The sequence below is a fragment of the Gekko japonicus genome, unplaced genomic scaffold (assembly GCF_001447785.1).
Source record: "Gekko japonicus isolate JY-2015 unplaced genomic scaffold, Gekko_japonicus_V1.1 scaffold1992, whole genome shotgun sequence".
Taxonomy (NCBI): domain Eukaryota; kingdom Metazoa; phylum Chordata; class Lepidosauria; order Squamata; family Gekkonidae; genus Gekko; species Gekko japonicus.
In genome coordinates, this window is record NW_015169234.1 from 54,414 (window position 1) to 80,304 (window position 25,891).

Genomic DNA, 25,891 nt, shown 5'->3' on the forward strand with positions numbered 1-25,891 from the left:
CAAGGGCAAAATATAATAAGGGGCTAACAAGTTAATACCATACACAAACACAGTTAAATACAATAAATGGAATTAAAGCTAATACACACAATTTAAAACACAGCCTAAAAACAATTAAGGTTGACAATGAAGAAATTGAAATTGTTAATCGTTTTTAATTCATTGGCTCTAGCATCAACCAAAAAGGAGACCTGTATCCAAGAAATCAGAAGGAGACTGAGACTAGGAAGGGCAGGGGTCATTTGGGGAGGGACACGGGGGGACGCCATCCCCCCGGGTGAGGTGCGGGAGGGGGGGGCCTGGAGCTCCCTGCTGGTGCCCGCTGGAGGTCGCCGCCGGCTGTAAGGAGGACACACTTCTGGTGATGTCAGGGGGTGTGGCATATGCTAATGAGTTATGCTAATGAGTCCCCCTAGCTCTTTTTCTACGAAATGACCCCTGAGGAAGGGCAACCATGAAGGACTTAGAAAAGCTCCTTAAGTGTAAGGATGTGTCACTGGCTACCAAGATCGAGATAATTCGTGTGATTGTATTCCCCATTGCTACGTATGAATGTGAAAGTTGGACAATGAAGAAAGCTGACAGGAAGAAAGTGGATTAATTTGAAATGTGGTGTTGGAGGGGAGTTTTATGGATACCACAGACCGCCAAAAAGACAAATAAGTGGGTTGCAGACCAAATCAAGCCTGAACTCTCCCTCAAAGCTAAAATGACTAAATGGAGGCTATTTAACTTGGTCACATTAAAATGAGACAGGAGTCACGGGGAAAGAAAAGAATGCTAGGAAAAGCTGAAGTCCCAACATGAGATGGATTGACTCTATAAATGAAGCCGCTGCCCTCAGCGGACCTAAGCAAATCTGTTAACGACTGGATGGGTTTGCCATAAATCAGAAATAACTTGATGGCACTGCAAACACACACACACACACACACACACACACACACACGATTTGCCCTGCACTGAACACCCTCAAGAACAGGACAGTCTTACACATCTTCCTGAACGTGACAAGTGAAAATGCCCCAGCATTCACTCTGGTAGGTCATTCCACAGGAACAGATCTACCACAGAAAAAGCGTGTGACCTCAGTGTTGCTCAGTGGACCATCCTCAGTGAGGGTTTCACCAGGAGAAGGCTGTCTGAGGAACACAATGTGTGCTATCGCTCCCTTCTACTTCCCTTTCAAAAGCTCTTACCAACACCCCCCCCCAAGAATCATAGAATTACAGAGTTGGAAGGCACCTCAAGGGTCATCTAGTCCAACCTCCTGCACAATGCAGGAAATTCACAAATACCTCCCCCGCAACTCCCAGTGACCCCTGCTCTATGCCCAGAAGAGAAGGGTCCTGCAACAGGTAAGGGAAAGGAATACTGATGCTTCACCAGAACTTCCTCTCTTTCCCACAGCAGGAGTCTCAGACCTTCATCAGACCTTCCTCTTCCTTCCCCTGCCCTTCATTCGGAGTCTCAGAGTGGCTTACAAACTACTTTCCTTTCCCCTCCCCACAACAGACACCCAATGAAGTAGGTGGGGCTGAGAGAGTTCTGAGAGAACTGCTCTTTCAAGAACAGCTCTGACAGAACTATGGCTTGCCCAAGGTCATCCAGCAGCTGCAAGTGGAGGAGTGGGGAATCAAACCCGGTTCTCTCAGATTAGAGTCCGCGCACCTAACCACTACACCAAACAGGCTCAACGATCTATGAAGTTTTGACAGAGCTTTGGGAAGCCTAGTTTCTCAGGAGTGTTCTCCACATATCCGTAGTTTGTCAAGAGATCAAATGAAATTTCAAATGATTTTGACAACTTGTGTACAGAGTCTGGAAGCCATGATTGCTTCAGTTCTCAGTATATCCATGAGGCATGTGAAATGAGGGGGAAAGGGGGCAATGGGAGACCTTTCTTCTTTTCTCCCACCTTCCACCCAGCAACACAAATCACAGGCTCCCATCTGTATGATACATTTAAAAGGTAAAGGTTCCCTTGCTCGAAAGCCAGTCGAGTTCGACTCTAGGGTTGCGGTGCTCATCTCCGTTTCAAAGCCGAAGAGCCAGCGCTGTCCGAAGATGTTTCCGTGGTCATGTGGCCGGCATGACTAAACACCGAGGCGCACGGAACGCTGTTACCTTCCCACTGAAGTGGTACCTATTTATCTACTTGCAATTTCTTGCTTTCGAACTGCTAGGTTGGCAGGAGCTGGAACTAGAGATGGGAGCTCACTCCGTCATGCGGCACACCCGGGTCTCGAACTGCTGAACTACCGACCTTCTACAGCCTGCAGTTCAGCGTCTTAACCACTTGAGCCACCGCAGCTCCATGATACATTTACTCTATAGCTTTTGATGACAGCAAAATTTTGTTCTATGAGCTCTGAAAATTATTACATTTGGCTGCCCCCATACCCAATTATGATCCGTTGTAAAAGAAACTAGGAGCACATTTTCTTCTCCAAACTAAACAGATTTCCCCCCCATTAGAGCAAACCCCTGTGGACCGTTTAGAGTATTTTCAATAACCTGAGAATCTTAGTGCTAAATCAAACCCTGATTTGAACCAGAATAGCTTAAATATGAAGCTGTCTGTAGGTAAGCCCCATTCTATGTGTTCATTTGCTAGCACTGTAAGTTTTAGGGCTGGGGTCCCCCATGTGGTGGGGGTTGGTCCCATGGCACCCACCAACACCTTTCCTGGAGCCTGCTAAATGAAGTGGGCAGGGCCAGGTGGGGCTATTGCCCAACAAGACTTCTGATTGGCCACTGGAGATTTGACTGACTGTGCGGATATTTAAAATGTTTAAAATATCACCACAGCTCAAGGATCTTTACAGTGTGACTGAAGGTAAGCTGCAGCAGCCATGTTCTGACTGGCTCTGCCTTCTGCAGCAGCCATTTTGTGTCAGAATTCCAAAGGTGCTCACAAGCTCAAGAAGTTTGGGGACCCCTGTTTTACATCTTTACCGTTTTCAAAAGGAGAAACTGAAACATTACGCTAGCCTTTCCCAAATTCTTACAGAATACCGAATTAATAGGATATCATTGAACAGAAGACAGTGTTTTGGAAGAACAAAAGCCTTTGTTAAATAAATAACTGCACCAGGAGGATGTGTTCATCACAGGAAAGGACTTAAGTTTAAATTACATGAATCAAGGAACAAATTACTTTAATAAATGAGAAAGAGCTAGTGACTTTGCAATTTGCAGCCCCATTCAGTCTGCACTTTGGCTGAACCCAGTATAGCAAAATTATCTCTTGCACTCCCACAGACAATGCATATCCAGACAAAAAGCACCCAGCTGTGCTATTGCTGCGCTCCTTTTTAATGACAGACCTGAATGCCATTCAAGGTGTGCTGTTGGTTGCTTAGATTTATCTCAATTTACACTTTGTAATTTACGCAGCTTACAAAACCAAAATCTATTAATGTAGCATGCCCTACAATCAATACCATCTGTAGTATCTTTGATGGCGGGAGGTGTCAATCTATCTGGTTATGTTAATGCATACCTTGAGGAACACTTTGCAACCAGAAGATCAACGATTTCAGTTTTGGTACCCTATGCTGTGCTTTCTTTGTATCTAATGACAAACTAATTGCAGGCTGATCCTGCATTAAGCAAGGGGCTGAACTAGAGGGCCTGTATGACCCCTTCCAACTCTGTGATTTTATGCTTTTATGATATTTAATTGTAGACGTCAGTGCTGAGGGGGGGGATGGGTGATGAGAGGTTTCTAACTCACACAGGTATAACCTTAGACATCAGAGATGTATATCAAATGTTCCTTGCAGTGATAGAATTGACAACTGCAATATTAAGATCTAGTTATACCCTCAAGTTTACCACGCCTGAATTAGCCTTTGTGGCACAACACAGGAGGGCAGAAAGAAAAGGCCTTTAGAAGCAGGTGACACAGGGACAGCAGCACTGATATATGCCTGTGTCCTCATACGGCCCAGTACATCAGTTATGATGTGCCTCCAAAATCCTGCTCCCTGTAACTCCTGCCTGCAGGGCTGTGGCATGTGACAAAACCAGGGCTTTTTCCGTGGTGGCACCTTGCCTTTGGAATGCCCGTTCCCTTGAGGCTTCCTTGGCTTTTAGTCACCAGGCCAAAACATTTCTTTCCACCTAGGGTGGCTTTTAATTAAGAGGCTTTACCTCTTTGCCTTAATGGTTTGCTTCAAGCCTGAGGACTTTCTAGATATTTTTAGGCTTTTCAGTGACTGTCCTGCCACCTCCAGCAGGTCTCTCATTCCCTAAAAATATAAACATGGAAGGATCCAGAGACATTTCTGATTTCAACTTGTTGAGCAGCGTCTGAATCCAGATGTTGCATAACCTGCCTCACCCGTGTTTCTTATTGGGGAGGGTGGCCTAGAAATCGAAAAAATAAATAAAAGTCTTCTGTCAGTGGCAGAGCACATGCCTTGACGACACAAGGCCACCACCAGTTTATTTATTTTTATATTCCAATTTTCTACCTGATTGGAGACCCAAAAGTGGCTTTTCATGTCACTCCTCCCTCCTCCATTTAATCCTCACAACAACTACCTTGCGAGGGAAGCCTAGGCGGAGGGTTTGTGAATGGCCCAAGGTCACCTGGTAGGCTTCTACGGTTGAGTGAAGGGTTCAAATGTAGTTGTCCCAGGTCCTAGTCTGACACTCTCACCATTACACCACACCAACCATCAATGCATCAGGTAGCAAGTCTGCGATAAATTTTGCCTGGGACCCTAGAGAGCCATTTCCTGTTGAAACCGATAGTACTGGTTACAGCCAGTGGGGTGTATTGGTTACAGTGTACTGGTTACAGTGTTGGACTAAGCCCAGGAAGACCCAGGTTAAAATCTCCTCGAAGGGAAGGAGGGGAGGAGATTGGATTTACACCCCAGCCTTCACTACTCGAAGGAGTCTCAGAGGGGCTTACAATCCCTTTCCCTTCCCCTCCCCACAACAGGCAGGTGGGGCTGAGAGAGCTCTCCTGAGAACTGCTTTTGAGAGAACAGCTCTGAACAAACTTGTAACTGACCCAAGGTTACACCAGCAGCTGCATGTGGAGAAGTGGGGAATCAAACCTCGTTCGCCCAGATTAGAGTCCGTGCTGCTAACCACTACACCAAGCTCTCTCTTGTTGTGGTCAACTGACTGGGTGACCTTGAGCAAGTAACCTCTTTCTCAGCCTGAACAACCTCACAGGACTGTTATGAGGATAAAACAGGAGGAGATAATTTTGTATGCTACCTTCAAGTCTGTAGAGAAAGGGTGGGATAAAATACAATAATATTTATACTATAATTAATATTTATACTGAGAGCCAGTCTGGTTTAGTGGTTAAGAGTGGCAGGACTCCAATCTGGAGAATCCAGTTTGTTTCCCCACTCCTCCACATGAAGCCAGCTGGGTGACCTTGGGTCAATCACATTTCTCTCAAGAGCAGTTCTTTTAGAGCTCTCTCAACACCACGTACCTCACAGGGTGTCTGTTGTAGGGAGAAGAAAGGTAAGCTGCTCCAAGACTCCTTTGGATAGTGAAGGGTGGGGTATTAAACCACCACCACCTCCTCCTCCACTTGAAGAGCCTGCATTCTGATTCACTATAAGGTAGCTTCATATACTCAGATCCTCCTCCACTTGAAGAGCCTGCATTCTCCTTCATATACTCACATGAACAATGACCCAGGAGCAGTGTTCCCTCTAAGCTGAGTTAGTGTGAGCTAGCTCACAGTTTTTTAGCCTCCGGCTCACACATTTTTGGCTTAGCTCAGGAAGGATGGCTCCAGAACAAACTAATTTATGCAGTAGTCAAATCACTCACTCAGTAGCCAAATCACTCACACTTTTAATGCCAATAGCTCACAAAGTAGAATTTTTGCTCACAAGACTCCACTGCTTAGAGGGAACATTGCCCAGGAGTACCTTGGGATTGCTAATATTACATTCAAAATATTACACCGTTTACTACACAGTGTAGTATTGCAAATGCTTGTGCCCCCTAAATATATAAACATGTACAGAATGAGTGACAGTGGGGGTCATAGGGGGCTACATTCACGACCCAAATCAAAGGAACAATGTGAGACTGCGCACATGGATCTAGACTGAATTCTCCATCAGTGGAACAGAACTTCCCTGCATCTTCCCGCCCACTGATCTCCACAAAATGGTACTCTGAGGAACAATATAAATGGGGTCTGTAGTGGGAAGGGAGAATGGGTGGAAATTGCCATTTTTGGCCTGGATCCAACCCATGATGTCCTTAAATGAACAAGAAATTCACCACCACAAGATGTGGTAATGACCATTAGCTTAATTGGAGGGTTTTTAAATTAAAAAATTAAGACATATTCATGGAGGATAGGGTTCTCAGCAGCTATTGGCCATGATTGTTACACGCTTCTGAACACCAGCTTCTGAGGAGCGAACAGCCCTCATGCCCTTGCTGAGGTCCTTCTTCCGGTTGACCACTGTTGGAAAAAAGAACGCTGGACTGGATGGATCCTTGAATTCAACATGGCTCTTATACTCCTAGCACTTCCCGTTCTGTCGTCTCTTACTGTTGATAGCAGCACTGGAGATGGGGAGACCAGACTGGAGGGAACGAAGGGTCTCTGGAGCCGCTTCCCTTTCACTGCCCTCCTTCCCTGACATCAGAGTTGACAGGGCTGATCATCTGCTACGACAGGTCATGAGCAGATGGTACAAGATTGACCCACCCTATTTAATGCCCCCCCCCAAAGGCAAGCGAGTTGCCAAATTCATGCTCTGCATGTTTTGTATCAGCTTGGGATGATGTACAGGAGGAACTTACATATATACGAAGAATACCTTCAGAACAGAGGAAGTGGATTCCATGCCATGAGGGAGTCTGTGTGAATGAAATAACTAGATGGGCAGAGACCAGCTGTGGAGGTCGTTCTCACCTTGATCGACATACTCCCTGTTGTTGGGTGTTGGTGGTAAATGGCTGGGAAAGACCCACAGAATTGGGACCACCTCTGTGCTGCTTATTTCACACGTGTTCCTTTGAAACTGTGTGCAAGTGAAACAGAGTCCCCATTCACGCATGTAGAGGAATTCAGTGGCAGAGAAGAACGGATTGCAACATTTCTAATTGTGGGTGGACCATCACATTTTGGAATGCCCCTCAGTGTTAAAACTCCCTGAAAATAGAAAACCTGCACAGAGAACAAAGAGAGGAATCTCATTCCTGGCTATAGTAAGTTTCTATTTTCAAGGAATGTCCACATTCCTGTTTTGCCAGATTCCTCATTTTGAAGCGGTACCATTACCAGACTCACTTGCGCCATATTTCAGAGACAACCATCCTCCAGAGTCCCTAAACCAATGCCCAGCGCCCCCTTTAGTGACTGACATACAAAATGCCCATGATTCACCCTCTGTGCATCCGAAAATATATTCCATCATGAAACCGAAGCAGCCCTACTGTTTCACCAGAATCTGTTTGGATTGCTTCATGCCGCCGTTAAATGTTTGTTAAACGGAATCTTCTTAGACAGGAACAGCTTTTCAGTAATTTATTCTGAAGAAAGTATACCAGACTCACTTGCGCCATATTTCAGACAACCATCCTCCAGTGTCCCTAAACCAATGCTCAGCGCCCCCTTTAGTGACTGACCTACAAAATGCCCATGATTCGCCCTCTGTGCATCCGAAAATATATTCCATCATGAAACCGAAGCAGCCCTACTGTTTCACCAGAATCTGTTTGGATTGCTTCATGCCGCCGTTAAATGTTTGTTAAACGGAATCTTCTTAGACAGGAACAGCTTTTCAGTAATTTATTCTGAAGAAAGTACAGCCAAACACTTAAACGTATCGAATGACGGTAGCATACCTGGCTGACTCTCTAGCATGACTCCAGGATAAATTAGTCAGTCAGTCAGTTCCTACTCAAGCCCTGAGAGAGGAAAGAAGCCCAACAACTCCCTAATGGGATTCGAAACAAAGCTTATTCTTGTTCCCACAGAATCAACAGCAGCTCCGCTGTGGATTAAGAACAGATGCGCGTTGTGTCGGTTATCAAATGTTTTCATCTGCTGCAACCCAGGAAGAACAATCAATACAAATAATGCCAATTTGGAAGGTCATTAAGTACAAGACTGATCTTCTCCAGTTCCCACTTTCCACTCCTCCACCACCAACACCACCACTCCATTACAACTAGAATAGGATGCCAATCACTTTGACTGGGCAAATGTTCCTTATTGACTGTGCAATTTTATTAGGTCTCCAAGAAATATAGTCAAATGTTAACATGAACATATGAGTGTGTGTGTGTGTGTGTGTGTAAAGTGCCGTCAATTCACAGCCAAGCAAGGGGCTTTCAAGGCAAGTGAGAAGCACAGATGTTTTGCCATTGCCTTCCTCTGCTGAGACTTCCTTGGTGGCCTCCCTTTCTGTAACTATTACTCATCGAGTATCTTCTGTGCAGGCACACATGGGGACTGCGAATAACCAGGCCTGCCATCGGATAGGTTTTACAGCTAAGAGCCTCCAGGGGACGCTGTATGCCAGAGGGGAAACTTGTTCCCGCCCAGTGACCACGTGCTTCTGTGCAGCAGTGCCCCCACCCTTAGTACCTCTAACCCTGCCAAAGCAAGAGCAGGCAGTGGGGCAGAAGGAACCGTATGTGTGCCTGCACAGAAGATACTTGATGAACAATAGTTACAGCTAAGTGCAACTTTGTTTTCATCATTGATCTTTTGTGCAGTCCCACATGGGGATTCTAGCAAGCTACTCAGCAGGAGGTGGAGCATGCTCTCCTCACTTGAATAGCAAATGAAGTACCACCTTGCCCACTTGAGCTTCTTGGCTGCCTGTAGATCCAGAGCATAGGGACGTACAAAGGTGTCAGCCAAAGACCAGGTGGAGGCTCTGCAAATCTCCGTCAATGGCACTCCATAGCTCTAGTTGGATGGGCATGAATGTTCAAAAGGCATGACAATTTGGCCAGCCTATAACACTCTAATAATTCTGACCCTCCAACGGAACAGAGTTTGAGGCAATGTTCTGCTACCCTTCTCAGGGCCATTAAAGCAAACAAACAGAGCCCTATCCTTGCAGAAGTCTAGGGATTTTTTAAGATAAAACATTCAAGGAGTATAATGAACACTCAGCATCTGAACTTGGTGAAGGGAAAAACACCAGCAAAATAATATCCTGGGATAAATGGAACCTGGATGAACATAAGAACATAAGAACATAAGAGACGCCAATGTTGGATCAGGCCAAAGGCCCATCCAGTCCAACACTCTGTGTCACACAGTGGCCAGAAATACCAGTGCCATCAGGAGGTCCAGCAGTGGGGCCAGGACATTAGAAGCCCTCCCACTGTTGACCCCCCCCCAAGCAGATGCTACCTTAGGGAGGAACCTAAGGCTAGGGCGAAGGAGGAGGAGGAGGAGGAGGAGGAGGAGATTGGATTTATACCCTGCCCTTCACTACCCAAAGGTGTCTCAGAGCGGCTTACAAACTCCTTTCCCTTCCCCTCCCCACAACAGACACCCTGTGAGGTAGGTGGGGCTGAGAGAACTCTTGACAGAAACTGCTCTTTTTCAAGAACAGCTGTGCCAGAACTAGGCTTGCCCAAGGTCATCCAGCCAGGTGCAAGTGGAGGAGTAACAGCCACAAGAAACACACCTTAATGGAAAGGTCTGCCAAGGAACATGTAGCCAGGGGTTCAAAGGGTTTTGACATTAACTGCACTACAACAACCAATAAGGACCACTGGGGCACTAACAGGTCCCAGGGTGGGCATAGATTACTTAGCTCCTTAAGAAATCTCTTGGATTGCTGGTGGGAGAAGACTGATTCCCCTTTAATTTCATTACACCAGAGGGAAAAATTTGCAAACCTTCTTAATGGCATTTGAATCTACCTAGAATTTACCCAAGTATCAAAACAGTGAGAGGGAACTGGACCAGCAAATAGGACCACAAATATAGCAGCATCTGAAAGAAACGAGTTACCAGGCTGTGTCATCAACATGATGATGTAACTTCTGGGGAAAACTTCGACCCAACAGTTTTACCACAGAGTTTCCAGCAATTCCTAGAACTGCCTCCATCGCTTCCAGGTTTTCCTCAGAAGTCATGTCATCATGCTTGTGATGCCAGTCAGTCGAGAGCCAGTTTGGTGTCGTTGTTAAGAGCGTGGATTCTAATCTGGGAGAACCCGGTTTCATTCTCCACTCCTCCACATGCAGCTGCTGGTGTGACCTTGGGTCAGTCATAAAGTCTTTCAGAGCTGTTCTCTCAAGGGCAGTTCTCGAGAGAGCTCTCCCACCCTCACCTGCCTCACAGGGTGTTTGTTGTGGGGAGGGGAGGGGAAAGGGATTGTAAGCCGCTCTGAGACTCCTTCAGGTAGTGAAGGGCGGGGTATAAATCCAATCTCTTCTCTTCCTCTTCTTCTTAATCCCTTCATGCCACTTGAAGCAGCAGCTGGAAATCAGGGAGGGAATCCCCAGCTGTGACCGGGGGGGCTTGACAGCCCTAGAAAGAACTTAATGATTTTAAATGTCCCAGAGTGCCTTAGTATTAGTGTTTCTAAAGAAAGCAAAATGAAACTCTACAGAGGTTGAGGAAAAGCAACGTGAGGCAGTAGTTATTAATCTCCTGAAAGTAAAAATAACAGGGTTTCACGTGGTGCTCATTTTCTCTTGTATAAGATACATGGTTTATGCCGATCCCACACTGCAGAGGTCTAGACAAAAGTTCACTACAAACAAGTTGGTGCTTACAGTCATTTTCCATCAGCTAATAAAAAGAAGTACCAAGACTGTGAGCTGTTATTTCTTCCTGACGTTAACGGATACGACGGCACATTACTGAGGTGTCCCCATCTATCTGAGTCCTCTCTTTTAAAAAATAAAACAAAATGAATCATCTAAACCTTAGCCAATCTGCTTCACTTGTAAAACATCCATTCTCCTCATGAAGAAAGCATTCAAAAAGCTCTCGTCACAATGTTTCATGGGAGAGGCAAACTTCTAGTTATAAAGAAGGAGCTTTCAAAGTGGATTCTGAGCTTCCATATGGAAAATTAAAGAAAACATCACACACAAAATACAGTCCCTACACCTGTAAGGATAGCAACTCGTTTAAAGGGCAGTACAGACAGGGCCAGAGAGCTGTTCTAACATGAGCAAAAATTCCATGGTCCAGTCCTTTTCCGACTGTGCCATTTTAGATGGAAGGGACTGAATACTTATCATTGTAGATTTCTAACAGGGAAATCCCACATTTTAATATTCCCTGGTGTTAAAAGGGGAAAAAACACCTCCCTGTGCCGATGTGATTCATCAACCAATGCTCTGAAGCGGTACAATCCTGGTAAAAGTGTGCACTTTCCTTCGAGAGGACCGTCCAGGCCAGTTCATATGTTCGTTCTGATGAGGTACAGTCTTTACATTTTCATACAGGAAAAAACATGTGATTGACATAATTCTCCCCTACCTGAGATCGCTGTGGGACCATGTGAGATAAGAAAATAGGGGTAATTTGTGAACTGTCCCTTAAACATCCCCTCATGCTTGGCCTTCCACTTGTTGAGGGAGGGGGAACTGTAGGAAGATGGCTGCCAGTTTGTAACATGTGAGCTGACTGTCTCTCTCCCACGCAGGTACTTAAGGCCTAGACCACACGAAGCTCTTGGCCTTCAACTATTAGCTTGAGAGCTGTAGCACAGAGCAGGAAAATTTCATGGCACTGGGAGAGAGAGATCTACTCTGTTAGAACACATGACGCTCTTGGCCTTCAACTATTAGCTTGAGAGCTGTAGCACAGAGCAGGAAAATTTCATGGCACCGGGAGAGAGAGATCTACTCTGTATTTAGAAGTCCCGCTTCTCGAGTTCATTATTATTTTTTAATTAATTTATTTTACTATAAAAAACTACCATACAAAATGGCGACTCTTTGTCAACGATTACACAGTGAATAGTAGCATAAACAGTCAATATTTAAAAAAAAGTCTCACTTAGGAAATCTAGACTAACCAAATACCAGTAACTTGTATTTGGCTTTAGATGTAGTTTCCCAATCAAAGGTATCAATGTCTATTTTATCTAGTTCATTATTTTTTACTATTGCTTTTTATTTTTTTATTGTGAGCTGTTTTGAGTACCCATTTCAAGAGAAAGGCAGGGTATAAATGAATAAACACGGGGCATAAAGCCAGCCATATGAGTTTCTTATAAACGTAACATACTAATTTGTGGGGGGGGGGGTTCTTTCAACAAAACCATCAAAACACCTCCCATAAATTAAAATCATCATGTTTGATCATCCCACAGATGATCTCTGTGTGCACAACAATCTGTATACAAGTGGAAAGACTAAAAATTATTCCTCACTATCGCCCTGCGTGAAGTGAAAGCGATTTTACCCCACACACACACACACACTATCTTTCCCATGTGCGCAAGACAAAAAATACAAGGTATTTCTTCTGATACAGTCTGAAAAGCAAATAAATGAAAACCACACGAACCATCTGTTGTTCATTTCATTGCTCTATATGCACATAGTTACTTCATTAAAAGGGCTTTCTGTCCCTCCAGGCCTTGCGCTACTGCTTGTGCGAGAGGAACTGTGCCACGCACATTTCCCCTTCTGCTCATGCATCGCTGGATCCAACCCCATACTGGCATGACCGGATACAAACTTCTGGGAAAAGAGTGAGTTTGTGAAAGCCAGTTTTACTGCTTTCCCTTTCCACTGTGAGGCCCCCTCTTCCAAAGAGAATGCTGAAGACTGAGAAGACCTTGAGCAGTGTACCATGGGGCAAGAGAGACTGCTGCACAAAGAGGGGGTGACCAACTTGTGTGTGCATAACAAGCTCTGAGGGAAAAGTGAAAGCTCATGCATACAAGCATGTGTAGGCAGGTGATTTCCGGCTATTTCTCCTCTCTTCTTGCTGCAGCTCCCCCACATCATCTGGCATATAATTTTGGAAGGACCTGCCCAATTCTTAAACATGGGTTTTCAGAAAGGAAAAAAAACCCAGTAAAAACCACTTCCACAAATTTGCTTCCAGGCTTTCCCAGAAGATGTTTTTCCACAGACTTCCTAAAAGTGGGTTTAAAAAAGTATGATAAGAGAGATGAAGTTGTGAGGACTACTCTTAATTTTTTTTATTTAACACTTCTTGAAATTTTACAAACAAATCATAATGCAAGTCAATACAGATGTTATGCAATAATTGGTAAAAGGTAAAGGTTTCCCTTGCTCAAAAGCCAGCCCAATCCGACTCTAGGGGGTGGTGCTCATCTCTGTTTCCAAGCCAAAGAGCCAGCACTGTCTGAAGTGGCTTTTAACCATGCTCCTGAGCTGCAACGAGACACCCCGACGACGACTCCGGGATGCTGGACAGATGTTTCCATCTGATCGCGCCCCTTTACTCCATGCGGGAATTGCGTATCTGCCGCCGCTTATTGTACATATGATCACACCCTATATTTACACAAACTAACATAACCAACAATACCTAAACAATTGAAACTTACCATTTTCAGTCATTACAATATACCACCCAATACATCAGCCATAAACTATACAGACCACCCATTGGAGAAACACTAAACAGAAATTAAAGATTTCAGGGTTTTCAGCATCACTTCAATTTCCAATAAATAATCTAGTATAATGGGCCAAACCTCGACAAAGTCAGAGCCAGACATGTGTGATTCGTATTTAGGCCCCTCATAAGACGCTAAAAGCCCAACATAGGCACCGCCAGTTTTCCAAACTGTAGCTATAGCCATAAGAACTACTCTTAATTTTGTTTTGTTTAAGATTTAGGAGTTTGCAAGTGTTTAAGAAGAGTAACCATCTAAGGATTCACTGGAGACTGAAATCAGACACCCACCTACAGAAACTAACCCCAAAACATGGCTTGACCTATTTTATATTTGCTGGAACTTGGCAGCCACATGCTACCAAAACACCCTCCCACCTGCACACAATGAGGTGGGCAAGGTGTGGGAGAAAGACCTTTTTTCCCCACATGTTTGTTTTCATGTTTCCATGTCTTTACACTGCAAACAATCTTCAGAACATTTTGGAAGTACAACTAAGCAGTGAGAAATACTGTGTCCTTTAAAGGATACCACAAAACACTTTAGTGGATTAATGGATTCCCTGTGTAAAATTAAAAGCTCTGCTGCAATTATGCTGGAAGGGAAACTGTGAACAACAAAAAATCTGAGTACATCTTAAAGAGGTTAATATTTTACTACAAAATATATATTTACTCACAATGTTCTTCCTGGAAATCATTATACCTTTGTTTAAAAAAAACCCCAACCAAACAACCCCCTCTTTCCTGTTAGCTTGTGATTGACTTTAGTAGAAATAAAATCTTGATCACAAACCTTAGTGGTGTATTAAACCATGGAACAGAAGTGGAGTGCATGAACAAAAATAACCTGTAAGATATCGCATGTAAGATACCACAGCGGCTGGCAATGGCAGGAGTCGGAAGGGCAAGGACATTGGTCCATAAAACCATAGAATTTTCAGCAACCCCTAGAGAGACATGAGATCACTTCCAGGTTTTTCCCAGATGTGACATATGGGAACTGGGGGTCTCCTGTCTACATGGAATCAGCAACTGGAGGCTTCTGGCCAAATATAGCTTACTGAAGGATACAACTTCCTGCCCTGTTGACAATCCAGAAGCAAAAGAGGCATAGGAGACAGTAGTCTCTGTGGTAGGAATACTAAACACCAGGAAGAAGAGTTGGGCTCTGTGCTTTAAAGGATCATATAGACACTGCTACTAAACTATATGGATCCAAATCTGAGTAATCTGAGAGGAGTAGAGTAGGATGAAGGCTCAAGTTTTTCCCTGGTCAGTCAGCCAACTTGGCACCTTCTGTAAACTACTAGCTGATCCTTTCAATCCTAAATTTTGCAAAGCTTTCCTGATGCCTTCACCTGCTGACAGAATATCAGTAAATAATCACATCTACTTTTAACCAGTATTTTTGTTATGCACAACTTTTCTTTCTTTCACACAGAACCCATCTTTCCTCTGGGGAGTTCAAGGCAGTGTTCAAAAAATTCCCAGGTGGTCATCTTCCATCCAAAATACTAATCGGACTCAGACCTGCTTAACTTCAGGAAGGTTGCTGCCTCATATTTCTTCAGACTGGGCCTTGGGCAATAGTGGCTTTTCTTGGTGTAGCTAGAGTCTCCTGTGTGCCCCTGGGAAAAACACCCCAACCAGAAGCAGCATGGCATCTATTGAGTATGACAGAATCAAAATGCAGAGTGAAACGTGCTTCCTGAATTAGTAATCTTCAGAATGAACTTCAACATATTCAACATATCTAGTGTTTCTCAGGAAACTGAAGTCAAGAATACAGCTTCCTGTGCTCTGTGAAAAAAATAACTCAAACTTGTTAGAGGAGGAGGAGGAGGAGGAGGAGGAGGAGGAGGAGGAGAAGAAGAAGAAGAAGAAGAAGAAGAAGAAGAAGAAGAAGAAGAAGAAGAAGAAGAAGAAGAAGAACAAGAAGAAGAAGAAGAAGAAGAAGAAGAACAACAACAACAACAGCAGCAGCAGCAGCAGCAGCAGCAGCAGCAGCATATTTTAGGCAACAACAACAACTAAGTCAGAAGCATATTTTAGGCCAGACTTACCAAACGCCTCCTCTCCTCTTCCACTGCAATCAATAACCGGGCAAATTCCTTCAATGACTGGGCTACAAGACAATAGAAAACAAGAACACAGAATATTTAGGAGATTATAGCATCAAACAATGTTAGTCATCTAAGGGTTCTATTCAGGTAGGTAACGCAACTAGTTTAGGTTTGCAGCGAGCATCATCCTCTGCAACTGTACCTAGGGACACAGCCTCTCCAACAAAGGGAGAGTGCACAATGGAAAAAGCTTCAGGAATCCAGTTAAAACAGGCAACACTTGGAAACCTGTTGGAATAATACCTTCTTTTCAACCCAATGCAATAAGGAGTCCCTTAGAGCTGGTACACATATTACTCTTGCTATGGAGATGCCACCAAGAACACACTATCCTTGTAGGAGACTTCTCCACTTTCTAAGGTTACAAGCTTTTGTTAATTAGAGGGGAGCCATCATACAGGGTGTGTCACTGTTGCCTGTCAGTGGCCATCAGAACTATAAAGAAGGAACAAGGAGACTCTCTATATTGACATCTGCCCTTCATCCAATAAGCATTCCTAAACTTTACAGTAAAGATGTGGAGCACTTGCCATGGGGATGTTGGTTTTGGTGAAATTGCTACATAATGGCACATGTACACCAGCAAAATGGTACCAAAAATTAGAATGATCACCTTAACATTATTCCTTCAGATTTAATTTGTGTACTGAAAAGACACACTAGCCAAAGAGTTGGAGGCAGTCTCTTTGCCGGCTCTAGACTTTCTACTCTGGCCAGAAAAGATCATTTATATCAATTCTGAAACATACAATCATCTGTTGTTCTAATCAAAAGGGGCTCTCTTTTGTGCCTGGAAAAATGACCATATTTCATTCATTGATAGTCTGGCAATGGGAGCAGAGCATGAATGACGAAAACAAAATCCGACACAATGAGACAGCCTAGAATGAATTATGTGTCTTGATTAAAACGAATCTTGCTTTGGTTGGGTTTTTCCAAGAGCCAGTTGTTGTTATTTTGGAAACAGCTAAAATCTACTAGGCACTGCATAAAAATAATACAAGACTATCCCTGCCCACAAGGACATAAGTTAAATAATAAGGATGAGTCTGGGAGGCAGGGAGAGATGAAAACAAGTTGTCAATTACCAGGGCTAAGCAAATATAAGCAGAAGCAGGCAATGGCAAACCACCTGTAAAAATCTCTCTTAGCTCTGAAAACCCCATGAGGGTTGCCATGAGTCAGCTACAACTTGATGGCACTTTCCACCACCACAAAAAATATAAACCCATCAGGCTAATAAAGACATGATAATTCCTGAGACATTTCTTAAAAGGGCAGAGACTTTGCTTAACCCTATTAAGCAGAGGAGAATTTCAGCACATGGAACAGCAAACAAGAGGACATGAAATAAGTAGTTGAAAGAGTAAACCAAAGCCCAACTTGATACAACAAGGACAATCATGTGAATTGGTGTAAAGGGGTGGTAGTGGGTCATCACAGGGGCATCTCTCTTTTCGCATGACCTATTAGTTTGTTCAGAGGACTTACCATATGCATTTGCCACATCAGAAATAAGAACATAAGAGAAACCAATGTTGGATCAGGCCAATGGTCCATCCAGTCCAACACTCTGTCACACAGTGGCCAAAAATACTAGGTGCCATCAGGAGGTCCAGCAGTGGATCCAGGACACTAGGAGCCCTCACATTATTGGCCCCCCGCAAGCACCAAGAATACAGAGCATCACTTGCCCCGGAGTCCCTATCTATACCTTGTGGCTAATAGCCACTGATGGACCTCTGCTCCATATGCTTCTCTAATTCCCTCTTGAAGCTGTCCATGCTTATAGCTGCCACCACCTTCTGTCACAGTGAATTCCATGTGTTAATCACTCTTTGGGTGAAGAAGTACTTCCCTTTATCTGTTCTAACCCGACCGCTCAGCAATTTCATGGTAGTGCCCACGAGTTCTTGTATTGTGAGAAAGGGAGAAAAGTACCTCTTTCTCTACCTGCTCTATCCCATGCATAATCTTATAAACCTCAATCATGTCTCCCCTCAGTCATTGTTTCTCCAAGCTAAAGAGCCCTAAGCGCTTTAACCTTTCCTCATAGGGAAAGTGTTCCAACCCTTTTATCATTCGAGTTGCCCTTTTCTGCACTTTTTCCAAAGCTATAATATCCTTTTTAAGGTGTGGTGCCCAGAACTGCACACAGTATTCCAAATGAGGTCGCACCATTGATTTATATAGGGGCATTATGATATTGGCTGATCTGTTTTCAATACCCTTCCTAATAATCCCCAGCATAGCATTGGCCTTCTTTATTGCAGTCACACACTGTCTCGACATTTTCAGTGAGTTATCTACTACAACTCCAAGATCTCTCTCTTGATCAGTCTCTGCCAGTTCAGACCCCATCAATGTGTATTTATATTTAGGATTTTTGGCTCCAATGTGCATCACCTTGCACTTGGCCACATTGAACCCCATTTGCCATGTTGACGCCCACTCGCCCATCCTTGACAGATCCCCTTGGAGTGCCTCACAATCCTCACTGGTTTTCACCACCCCGAACAACTTTGTATCATCCGCAAATTTAGCCACTTCACTGCTTACTCCCATCTCCAAATCATTAATGAACAAGTTAAAAAGCAGTGGACCAAGTACTGATCCCTGCGGTACCCCACTGCTTACCACCCTCCACTGAGAAAATTGCCCACCTACACTCACTCTCTGTTTTCTATGAACTAGCCAGTTTTTGATCCATAAAAGGACTTGTCCTTCTATCCCATGATTTTTGAGCTTACTTAGGAGCCTTTGATGAGGAACTTTATCAAAAGCTTTCTGGAAGTCAAGGTAAATAATATCTATTGGATCCCCCTTGTCCACATGTTTGTTCACCCCCTCAAAGAACACTAACAGGTTAGTGAGACAAGATCTTCCCTTACAGAAACCGTGCTGAGTCTGCCTCAATAGGTTTTGTTCATCTATGTGCCTACTAATTCTTTCCTTAATAATGGTTTCCACCAATTTACCCGGTATCGACGTCAGACTGACTGGCCTGTAATTTCCCGGATCTCCTCTGGAACCCTTTTTAAAGATGGGAGTGACATTAGCTACCTTCCAATCCTCAGGAATGGAGGCAGATTTTAAGGAAAGATTACATATCTTTGTCAGGAGATCTACAAGTTCACATTTGAGTTCTTTCAGAACTCTCGGATGTATGCCATCTGGGCCTGGTGATTTTTCAGTTTTTAAGTTGTCTATCAGTTTTAGGACCTCCTCTCTCATCACCTCAATCTGACTCAGGTCTTCCAACACCCCTCCTGAAATCAGTGGTTCTGGAGTGGGCAAGCACTTCTCATCTTCCACAGTGAAGACGGAGGCAAAAAATGCATTTAGCTTCTCAGCCATTTCCCTATCATCCTTCAATACTCCTTTTACCCCTTGGTCGTCCAAGGGCCCCACTGCCTCCCTGGCTGGTTTCCTGTTTCTAATGTATTTGAAGAAAGTTTTATTGTTGGTTTTTACGTTTTTTGCTATATGCTCCTCATATTCCCTTTTTGCCTGCCTGACCTCAGACTTGCATTTTATTTGCCATAGCCTGTGTTCCGTTTTATCAGCCTCACTGTGACTAGCTTTCCACTGCTTAAAGGAATTCTTTTTACTTTTTACAGCCTCCATTACTCTGTTTGTTAACCATGCAGGCTTTTTCCTATACCTGTTTGTGCCTTTCCTAACCTGCGGAATATATATTTTTTGAGCTTCTAGGATCGTAGTTTTAAATAGATCCCAAGCTTCCCCAATTGTTTTGACCCTTTCTACTTTTCCTTTCAGTTTCCTCCCCACGTGTCCCCTCATATCAGAGAAATTACCCCTTTTAAAGTTAAAAATGGTTGTGTGAGTCTTTTTGGCCAATTCTCTATTTGTACAAATGATGAACTCAACAACATTATGATCACTGTTTCCAAGCGGTGCAATCACTTTTACATCTCTCACCAGGTCTTGAGTGTTACTTAGGACCAAATCAAGGATCGCCTCTCCCCTGGTAGGTTCCGTGACCATCTGCTCCATAGCACAGTCATTTAGAGTGTCTAGAAACTCAATCTCTTTTTCCCGACTAGAACACATATTGACCCAATCAATGTGTGGGTAGTTAAAATCACCTATTATTACACAGTGTTTTTGTCTAGTTGCTATCTTTAAGGCATTCATCATTTTATAATCCTCCTCTATCTTTTGATCTGGTGGGCGATAACAAACTCCCAGTGTTAAGTTTCCTTTTGGCCCCCCTATTTCAACCCATAGAACTTCCAGAAGCGAATCCAATTCACTTAGCCTCTCAATCTTTCTAGACTTTATACCCTCTCTGACATACAGAGCTACCCCACCTCCAACCCTTCCCCCCCTATCCTTCCGATATAATATATAACCGGGAATCACTGTGTCCCACTGATTTTCCTCATCCCACCAAGTTTCAGAAATACCCACAATGTCTATTTTTCCCTCCGACACCAAGCACTCCAACTCCCCGATTTTACCTCGGACACTTCTAGCATTTGTATAGAAACAGCTGTAATTTCCCTTACAAGTTAAGCCTGCATCCTTCCTCTTGCTATCTCGAGTCGTTGTCCGGCAGTCCATGTCACCAGCCATGGCCTCTGTGGACAATTTCAATCCACCTCCCTGTAGAAAAGCAACCGGTACCCCCTCACCTCTCTCAGATGAGCCAACCCGAACCAGAGACTTTTCATCTCCTGTCGGCTTTCCCCCAATATTCAGTTTAAAAGCTGCTCTGCCACCTTTTTGATTTTAAGTGCCAGCAGCCTGGTTCCTTCTCGGGACAAGTGGAGACCGTCTCGCCTGTACAGCTCCCTCTTGTTCCAAAAAGTATCCCAGTGCCTAACAAACCTGAACCCTTCCCCCCTACACCATCGTCTCATCCACGCATTGAGACTCCTGATCTCTGCCTGTCTCTCCGGCCCTGCGCGTGGAACAGGTAACACTTCTGAGAAGGCTACCTTGGAGGTCCTGGACCTAAGTTTCCTGCCCAGCAGCCTAAATTTCTCCTCCAGGACCTCACGACTGCATTTCCCCACATCGTTGGTGCCGACATGCACCACGACCACTGGCTCCTCCCCAGCACTATCTACCAGCCTATCTAAAACACGCGTAATGTCCGCTACCTTCGCACCAGGCAGGCAAGTCACCATACGGTCAGTACGCGGGTTCGCCACCCAGCTGTCTACCTGCCTAAGGATCGAATCACCCACTACCAAGAGCCCCCCTCCCACCCTGCTCAGGGATGGTTCCTTGGTGCAAAAGGAGAGCCGCTCACCAGCTGGGGAAGAGGTCCCTTCTGAGGGCACATTCCCCTTATCCTCAGCATGGTGCCCTGTTTCCCCTAGACCCTCATGCTCCCTGACAGCAGCGGGGCTGCCAGATCCAGAGTGGGACGAAGCTAACAAGTCCCCGAGAGTCTTTTCTGTGTGCCTAGCTGACTGTCTCTGCTTCTCCAGGTCAGCCACCTTGGCCTCAAGGGAGCACACACGTTCCCTGAGAACCAGGAGCTCCTTGCACCGAGGACACACCCAAGACTTCTGCCCAGTGGGCAGATAGTCATACATGTGACACTCCGTGCAAAACACTGGATAGCCCCCAACCCCCTGCTGGCATTCTGGCTTCATAATTCTTTTAAAATAAATAAATATAATCCCCCTTTTAAACCCTTGGTATTTATGTGGGTTTTGTTATCAAGTCAAATTATTTTACGGGAAAGACAAAGAGCCTAGGGCCTTGTCTTTCTGGCTCTTTTTGGGCTTCTTACAGCGCCCCTAGTCTAAGAGTCCCTAGGCTAAGAGCCACAGGCAAAGAGCCCTTTAGCTCACCCTTCGGCTCGTGCCAGAGGCTCGTGCCTCTGCCAAGGTGCTTCCTTAAATAGAGGCCTCCCCCAGCAGAGGTCAGGCAGCAGCTATTCAAATTCAAATTCACCCAGGCACTCAATCACAGGCAAAACAATGCCCCTTCCACTTCCTCTCAATTACAGGCAATCCCAGTCAAACAATGCCCGTTCCTCTCCCACACTCAATCAGCCAGGACTCTGCAAGAACTCTAAGTGCTTCCACACACTGCTAAACACAGTTTTCCCACAAAATATCCTTAGCTGAATTCTCTCAGCTGAAAGCAAGTAAAAGAAACCCACTCACCTCTCTCACAGCTCTCTCTCCTGCTCCTGCTCAGAGCTCAGCTGGTCTCCTCTGCCTCTGGCAAGGTGCTTCCTTAAATAGAGGCCTCCCCCAGCAGAGGTCAGGCAGCAGCTATTCAAATTCAAATTCACCCAGGCACTCAATCACAGGCAAAACAATGCCCCTTCCACTTCCTCTCAATTACAGGCAATCCCAGTCAAACAATGCCCGTTCCTCTCCCACACTCAATCAGCCAGGACTCTGCAAGAACTCTAAGTGCTTCCACACACTGCTAAACACAGTTTTCCCACAAAATATCCTTAGCTGAATTCTCTCAGCTGAAAGCAAGTAAAAGAAACCCACTCACCTCTCTCACAGCTCTCTCTCCTGCTCCTGCTCAGAGCTCAGCTGGTCTCCTCTGCCTCTGGCAAGGTGCTTCCTTAAATAGAGGCCTCCCCCAGCAGAGGTCAGGCAGCAGCTATTCAAATTCAAATTCACCCAGGCACTCAATCACAGGCAAAACAATGCCCCTTCCACTTCCTCTCAATTACAGGCAATCCCAGTCAAACAATGCCCGTTCCTCTCCCACACTCAATCAGCAATGTGCTTACTAATTCTTTCCTTAATAACAGTTTCCACCAATTTACCCGGTATCGACGTCAGACTGACTTGCCTGTAATTTCCCGGATCTCATCTGGAACCCTTTTTAAAGGTGGGAGTGACATTAGCTACCTTCCAGTCCTCAGGAATGGAGGCAGATTTTAATGAAAGATTACATATTTTTGTCAGGAGATCCACAAGTTCACATCTGAGTTCTTTCAGAAAGACAGAGGCAAAAAATGCATTCAGCTTAACATCAACAATTCCATGATAGCTTTCCTGTGATCTTTTTAAAGCATGGTAATTATTATCTCTTGAAACTGAACCATGAAGCCAGTGGTTAAGTGCGTGGACTAGTGGTTACGTGCGCGGACTCTAATCTGGGAGAACCGGGTTTGATCCCCCACTCCTCCACTTGCAGCTGCTGGATGACCTTGGGCAAGCTATAGTTCTGACAAGAGCTGTCCTTGAAAGAGCTCTCTCAGCCCCACCTACCTCACAGGGTGTCTGTTGTGGGGAGGGGAAGGGAAAGGAGTTTGTAAACCACTCTGAGTGAAGGGCAGGGTATAAATCCAATCTCCTTCACCTCCTCTTCTTCTTCTTAAACAGTGACATCAAACAGATACCATGACACACATTAAGATTTCCTATACTGAGTCAGAACACCGGTCCATCAAGATCAGTATTCCTTACTCTGACTGGCAACAACACTCCAGGGAACTCAGGGAGAGCTTTTTCACATCACCTCCTACCTGAACCTTTTAACTGGAGATGCCTGGGATTGAACATGGGACCTTATGGATGCCAAGCCAATGCTCCACCACTGAAGCATGATTCCTCCCTAACTATGCTTCGCTGCTAAGGTTTGCACACACCAATCCCCTAGAGCATATCAGGATTAAATCACAGTGTGGAATCCCGATTTGCAGAGAAGAGCAGCAATCAGTTTAAAATTGGACATAGTGTCAAATAACCGTCTGCGGCCAGAGAAGTGTTGTCATGTTTTAAGACAGGAAGGAAAAGGGAGGGAGCACGTGAGCTGAACAATATTCCCGACTTCTATATACAGCAGCTAACCATGGTTTGGTATGAGAAAGTCCAGCTCCATGCAGTCTGCAGATAGTTGTGCCCATATCACTGCCACTGGATTGAACATTTATTCTCTCCATACAGAGAAAGTATTGATCATTACAAACCAGCACTATTAGTCATCTCTATGACAATTATTGTTGTGGATGTCATATTAAGCCTTCAGACTAGAAGGCAGAAGGTGTCATTCAGTATCTCACCAGGACCACTCACTGAGCCCACACAGATCATCTTGTATGCAACTACATTCTGTCGGTCAAGTACCCAAATTCTGCAGTGTCCACAACTTAGTAATGTTTTTGACTATCAAACAGCACAGACGTTTTTCGAGAAACACTATGTTGCCCATTAACTACTACCGTATTGCTACTGGAGCTTCTGGACCCGTGTCACACCCCAATCCTAAATATGTTTGCAAAGGAGTAATCCCACTTTCTTTGGTGGAATTTATACTCCTAACTCTGCATAACTCTGCAGCTGTAGACTTCAAGTAAGTGATCTTAATATCCTTGCAAGTACACAGGAAGAGAAGAAACAGAAATCTGTTCCCTCTCTAAGCAGGTATAATGTGCATACAAAAGCCATGTTGGCTGCAGTGCCTTGAATTCTGTTCCTAGGATGTATAAAAGGCTATTTTTTATCGGCAAATCAGTATTGTTTAATTGTTACAAAAGTATTTGAAGGAATTCCTGTGTGCACTGGGGGGGGATTTAAATTAGTTTAGATAGCCTTGATTAAAATGAATCCTCTAATCTGGGAGAACCGGGTTTGATTCCCCACTCCTCCACATGCAGCTGCTGGTGTGACCTTGGGCCAGTCACAGATCTCTCAGAACTGTTCTGGAAAGAGCAGCTCTCAAGAGAGCTCTCTCAGCCCCACCTACCTCACACGGTGTCTGCTGTGGGAAGGGGAAGGAGATTGTAAACCGCTCTGAGACTCCTTCAGGTAGTGAGGTATAAATCTTCTTCTGTGCTCCCACTCCCACTGCCACCTCACTCAATTTATTTCTTGGGATCAGTAGACCCTCAGGAACATCATGAGGGTACAGTGGGATCTTAAACACCTTTAAATCTTCAAAACTGCCTGGTTGGATACATTTTGCTATCTTCCCATAACAATTCACCACCAGTTTGATGTGGTTGTTTACGGTGCTGGGCCAAGATCCCTGATCTTACTGGATGACCTTGGTACAGTCACTCTCTCAACCTAACCTATCCATACGGGTGCTGCAAGGATACCATGGGGAAGGGAGAACCAGGAACACTGCAGCAGGATAAGCACGTACTCGTCTGAACATAAAATAAGTATGTTTTAATGTAAGAATCCACTGGGTACAAGTTGCTTTCCAAACATTACCAGCAGTCTCATTTTTATTGTCCACAGAGGTGGATCTGTAATGAACTTGGATACATAATTCACATAGGACCAACTTTTTAAATATTTCAATCAACAAACACAGACGTCATTTTCATTTGCGGTAAAGATGGTAAAGAACATATTGTTTGAATTTTCATTTGCATTCAAGGAAGTAAGGATGTACTCCATAAAACATTCTTGTAAAGTCAGCAAGACAAACTGCTTCCAGATTATTTTGCTGTCCAAACTAGTCAGTTTTAACCACAATGTGATTTGTTACCTGCCACACGAGTTACACTTTTACTTATTTTCTCTCTCTCCAGGAGTCACTTTTCCAGTGCCAGAGAATTTATATCTGTTTGGCCATATGAATGCCACTATAATGAATGCTCGTGCCTCTCTCTGCCTCTCTCTCTCTCTCTCTCTCTCTCTCACACACACACACACACACACAGTTTACTCTGACTGAAAGTTTTGCAAGGTCAGCAGTGATCCATCGGGTATACCAGTAAGTACACGTTCTGTAACCATGGCCCACTATGGGGATTTTAATACGATTTTTAAAAATGTAGTGGTTAAAGTGTCAGATGAGGATGAAATTAAGCAAACTCTGGAGCACGACGGAAGACAGGAGGGCGTGGCGTGATGTGGTCCATGGGGTCACGAATAGTCAGACTGGACTGTGCAACTGAACAACAACAGGATCTGGAAAACCCCGGTTCAAATCCCCACTTTGCCATGGAAGCTGGATGGGTGACCCTTGACCAGTTACGCACTATTAGTCTAACCTACAAGGTTGTTGGAGCTGCGGTGGCTCAAGTGGTTAAGACGCTGAACTGCGGGCTGTGGAAGGTCGGTAGTTCAGCAGTTCGAGACCCGAGCTGCTGCATGACGGAGTGAGCTCCCGTCTCTAGTTCCAGCTCCTGCCAACCTAGCAGTTCAAAAGCAAGAAATTGCAAGTAGATAAATAGGTACCACTTCGGTGGGAAGGTAACAGC

General features: G+C 44.6%; 1 protein-coding gene across 1 annotated transcript in view; it reads right to left on the reverse strand.

The window, feature by feature from the left end:
* Positions 1-25,891, reverse strand: part of LOC107114847 (rho GTPase-activating protein 42-like) — a gene marked incomplete at its 3' end in the record, with an annotated part of 116,097 nt that overhangs the window by 9,749 nt on the left and 80,457 nt on the right. The window contains exon 3 of the mRNA XM_015416445.1: positions 15,661-15,722. Coding sequence (XP_015271931.1) covers positions 15,661-15,722 — 62 coding nt within the window. The remainder of the gene's footprint in view (positions 1-15,660; positions 15,723-25,891) is intronic.